General features: G+C 41.7%; 1 protein-coding gene across 1 annotated transcript; it reads right to left on the bottom strand.

Moving 5' to 3' along the window:
- Positions 1-1,840: 1,840 nt before the first annotated feature.
- On the bottom strand, positions 1,841-3,018 carry LOC119296963 (LEAF RUST 10 DISEASE-RESISTANCE LOCUS RECEPTOR-LIKE PROTEIN KINASE-like 2.1). Its single transcript, XM_037574951.1, has one exon. The coding sequence runs from the start codon at positions 2,848-2,850 to the stop codon at positions 1,978-1,980; it is 873 nt and encodes a 290-aa protein (XP_037430848.1). The 5' UTR covers positions 2,851-3,018; the 3' UTR covers positions 1,841-1,977.
- Positions 3,019-5,152: the final 2,134 nt, after the last annotated feature.

The raw sequence follows: 5,152 nt of genomic DNA on the forward strand, positions 1-5,152 counted from the left end.
TCTAGGCCCAGATTCCATTCAAATATTTTCAGGCACCGCGCTCAGCGAACTCCAGGCCTGCTAATCAAACTGGTGGTACAGAACGTTGCGCAGATCTCCACATGCTAGATTCTGCATGGACGGTAGTGATAGCCGGGTGCCTAGGCACCCGGGTGCTAAAAATCCTTTCTCATTACACATTTATTTCTGCTCTGAATTGTGCAAACATTCCACTAATCCCTGTGGTGTGGGTACTCCATTTGTCTGAATTTATCTTTGTTCTTGTCAGCACATGTGTTTGTTATTGAAGATTGATGCAAGTTTGGAAACAGGGAAAGGTTTCTCGTTGGTTGAAAATATGAGCGCCAGAGTTGGCTCAATAAGAGACAGTGGTCTGGAGACTGGGAGGCTGGAATTCGTAAAGAGCTTCTAAAGCAAACTAGTTATCATAATTTACTAGTCTGATGTCCACTGGCATTCAGATTACTAGTCCGCTGTCTATACTAAACTTGTTATCATGAAAATTTCCCCTCATCCGATGTTTTGTCTATTCTATTCAAAACAAACTAGTTATCACATAATTATCTACCTTTAATTTTCTTAGGTTTCTAAAATGCATGCATTGCCATGTGTTGCAGTGACAAAGACTGCATCACTTGAGCTGGGTAAGAAGGACAGCATCGCCTGCATTTTGCTACATCCGGGAACAGTCGACACCGGTCACTCATGCCTATTCCAAAGAAACGTGGCCAGGAGTAAAAGCTCTTCATGAGGGTGTTCTCTGTACATAAGCTCCTGTCCATCATCGACAATGCCAAGACCACCATCGACAATGCCAAGGAGACTGACAACGGTAAATTCATCGCTTGGGATGGTCAAGAAATCCCATGGTGACCATTGATTTCAGTCAGTGACTGTTCCCCCCCCCCCACCCTCCCATTCCTGCAATTTTTCCCATGTCTTGTTTTTACAGTTCTTCTTATTCGGAACAGTTTTGTTCTTTTTAGCCTTAAATTCAAAAGCCTTGAATGAAATTCCAGTAAGATCTCTGATATGAAAGGCATTGGAAGTAATTCCCCTCTCTATAGAATATTATACATTTATGATATTGGCCAGTGAGTACAAGTCTCAATCTTGTTTCCTAGGACGTGCATATATATGATGTTTGCCACTGAGTAACGCAAGCTTGTTTCCTATAATATGTGTAAGCACCTGCTAAGCACTGGTGCCTACTAAAGTATTGTGCTACTTGTACCTCAATGATCCTACACTGCATGTTAAAACAGTTTTGTTATGCTCCGCACCTTTTCATGCACCTGCATTTTACATTCCCCACATATACTGTAAATGGTTAGCTGATAATTTTTATCTTGGTCACCACATATCAGTGCCTCCCACACCTCGCCGGGCTCGCAGGGCCACCTCCCTAGTCAGCTGGTCCTATGCCTACCATGGTCATTGCAATCGTTGCTGCTGAGTTCCCGTGTGTCTGTGGTCTACGGCAACACGGTCATGGATATGCCCTAGTGGTCTATGATAGGCTGCTCACATCTGAAATCTGAACTACTCCGGTTTGTCCACTCTGAAATAGGTAAGCTCTGACCCCACATATCCATAGTCTATTTTGCAGTCAAAGTATAACAGATGGGCAATGTATTTGTGGTTTGCGTGACCTTGTGATATGGATTTTTGTGCTAGCAGATGAAAAATTCAGTTGCCATTTCTAATTTGCATGGTATCTTGTAGGAACTGAGAATTATTTATAAGCTGAGCCAACTACTGAATATGTAATGCACTTATCAAATTCCAAATACAACTGCACAAAAGAGTGTCCGTACTCAGCATTACAGTCATACAGTGGTATACGGCCAATAATTTCATAGATCTGCCACTACTTACAGACAAACAATGACATGTAATGTAAGTCATGAAATTTGCATCCTGCTTGCAGTAGTGCAATACTGGAAAGTGAAAAGCATAGAAACATACCGATGACTGTCAACTTAAGAGCACTTGTGGTGGTAATTCCAGGCTACCTGTGCTTCCTTCTAGCATCTCGACGACTCTAGTCATAGTTGGTCGATTACTAACACTTAGCTGTATACACCACAACCCAACAACTATCATCTTCCTTGCAATCTCTTTGATCTCGCCATTACTCTCAGAAGCACCAAGACAGTATTCATCTAAATTTTCATAAATCCACTGCGGGAAATATTGGCTGCTACATTCACTATTTGCATTGATTCTCTTATCCCTTGCCCCAACCATCTCAAGGACCATCATTCCATAACTGTAGACATCAGACTTGCTACTTACTGCTCCAAATTGCTTTGAGTAGACCTCGGGGGCAATATAGCCAATTGTTCCTCTTGCACCACCAATGGAGACAACACTTTCTTTATTCTGGCACAATTTGGCCATCCCAAAATCAGAGATCTTAGGACAAAAATCTTGATCCAATAGAATGTTGTGGGGTTTGATATCAAAATGCACTATGCGAGTATTGCATCCTCGGTGGAGATATTCAAGTCTACGAGCAATATCAACTGCTATATCAAATAATTTCTCCCAACTTAGAATATGTTCACCCTTAGAACTGTGTTTGAAAGCATATCTTTCAAGCGAACCATTAGGCATATAGTCATAGATTAGTGCCCTCTTGGATCCTTCAAAGCAAAATCCTAAGAGGGTAACAACGTTGACATGAGAAGTTGTGCTGATGCTGGCTACCTCATTGATGAATTCCTCAACATCAGACTTGGAGTTCTTAAGCATCTTGACTGCTATCTGACGGCCACTGGAGAGGCCACCTCTGTAAACAACACCAAATCCACCTTGACCTAGCTTTTCAGCAAAGGTCCCTGTCATCTTCTTCACTTGTGCGTAAGTGTATCTTTTTGGATATACTCCTGCATTCTTTTGTAGGAACGACTCAATCCTTGGTGTTTCCTTCGATCTCTTTCTTGACCTGTATACCTTGTAGCCCAGCAAACATGCGGAAGGTAGACATATCGCAAGTATGCTCAAAGTACTTGCTATTATATCTGCACACACAATTTGGAGGGGGGAAGGCATTAAAAGGGGTTTATTATAAATAATCTTTTTTTTGAACTTTTATTATAAATAATCTAGTATAGCAAATAGGTCTATTTGGACTTCGCGTACTACCATCTAACTAAAAAAAGTGAGGCATGAATGAGTAGAAATATGCAAGCACGTAATTTCCAGTGTCAGACAATAGAAAAAAATGCCTTTCAAGTTGCTGAAGATGGACTTATTGTCGTTTCCATCATGAATCCCAAATTTAATTTAAGAACTTATATGGTTGTGCCATCTTTAGGATAAACTGAACATGGTTACTACTTACTAGGATAGTAAATCCACATGACTAAAGCCGATCTTGTAAAAGATGAACACAAATACGGCGATGTGAAACATTTATCATAGGGCTGAGAGATATTTCTTACATATTTTTTTTCTTGCTTTCTTTGAGCCTGCAAAAAATTTAACAACGTTTATGAGTATTGCGATATGCATTGTTGAAAAAGAAATATAAACTCTCAAAACATTTACAATCTTTCTCAGCATTTATTAATTGTACTTGCCCTTATTTTAGGACTTTAGGAGAGATCCCTAGATGCTTCTGCAATCTTTGATAGTTTTTCCTGATTTTGTGAAATTTATATCGTTTTCTGGAATTTCTATTTTAAATTTTTAATATTTGTGAATTACCTCTTCTATATTATCCTTACCCCCTACTCAAAGTGGCATGCTTATCTTTTGGTGTTTGCATGAAGTGTGACGCTCCAGACAAAGTCTCCACACCAAATCTCTTGCTAGAGGTATCTGAATTTTGCGTAACTACCTCAAGTAACACAAGAAAATATTGACGTCATCTGAGTCATTTTAAATGAGCCCGAAATGAAGGTTGGCAATAATTTCCGTACAGGAGAGGGTCCCTGAATGTTTCTGTACTTTTCTGGATTTATGAAATCGTACCATGTTTCTGGCGACCTTAGCTTTACGGTATGAGTTGATCGCGTCCGGTGTCGAGAAATATGATGGTACCTCCAAGCGGGTACCTGGCCGGCAGATTATCTGGTCGCTATCATCGTTGGCGGCTGCAACGAGCAAGTGGCGTTGCGTAACCTCCTGTTGATGCTTGAAAGGTTCCACTCGGTCTTGCCTCAATAACTTGCCTGAGAAGCATCCACGACTGGAAAGACCTCGAGGATGTTTTCATCAAGAACTTTGAGGGAACATATAAACGGCCTAGCAGTGTGCAAAATTTATGGCAGTGCATGCAACAACCGAGCGAATCGACCCAGGACTACATATAGAGATGAGTTTCGTATAGAGATGGACTCACCTCCATAATTCCATTGAAAATGTTTCTGAAGTCGAGGCGATTCAGGCTTCCTCGTATTGATGGTCTTCACCGGCCGGAGGAGTGTGAATGGGGGGACTGGTTGCTTGTTAACTGTGATGCGGGTGTCCAAGCAGGCAGAGGCTGTGGTGCCAGATTTGGTAGAGGGCGTGATCAGAATCCTGGTGAACCGAATGAAGAAGAAAATAAAGATGTGATCATGGGTGGCGATACCAGCCTTGGGTCTCAACAAATTATACCTACAGCCAGGAAAATGCTGGTGAGTGCAGATGGCACTTTTGTAAAGGATGCTCCACCCCAGTCTTCCTCGATGGGCATTGTAGCTGATCAAGTGCTTCAGTTGGAAGGGCAACCACCAGCTGCTATTGACAAAAGCTATTACTGAGCACACCCCAAAAAGTTCAGAACCAGAAAAGGGCAGAGGACAGCAACTGAGGAAATTGTGGGTGATGGTGATTGTAGCATGGACGTTAACATGACATCAGCGACCCCTTTGGAAGGGGTTCGCCGAACATAATGAAAATTATTAGTTGGAATTGTCGAGGCCTTATTGATGCCTTGACAGTTCGCTCGCTTCTGGACATCCAGAGGCGACATGAAGCAGATGCGTTTTTCCTGTCTGAGATGCATTTAGGAGAGATATAGGCCGAAACCTTGATGAAAAACTAATGTTTTGGAAGGAGTTGAGGATCTACTGGTACCCTTGACTTCATCGATGTTTTGGTTGAAGAAGATGATGGAGCTCTTTGTTGGAGGCTCACTGGTATTTATGGTGAAATGATC

This window comes from Triticum dicoccoides, chromosome 5A, assembly GCF_002162155.2.
Source record: "Triticum dicoccoides isolate Atlit2015 ecotype Zavitan chromosome 5A, WEW_v2.0, whole genome shotgun sequence".
NCBI lineage: Eukaryota > Viridiplantae > Streptophyta > Magnoliopsida > Poales > Poaceae > Triticum > Triticum dicoccoides.

What these genes read in the sequence shown, in the direction of transcription:
- LOC119296963 (XM_037574951.1), bottom strand. Translation starts at nt 2,850, where the DNA reads ATGACAGGGACCTTTGCTGAAAAGCTAGGTCAAGGTGGATTTGGTGTT.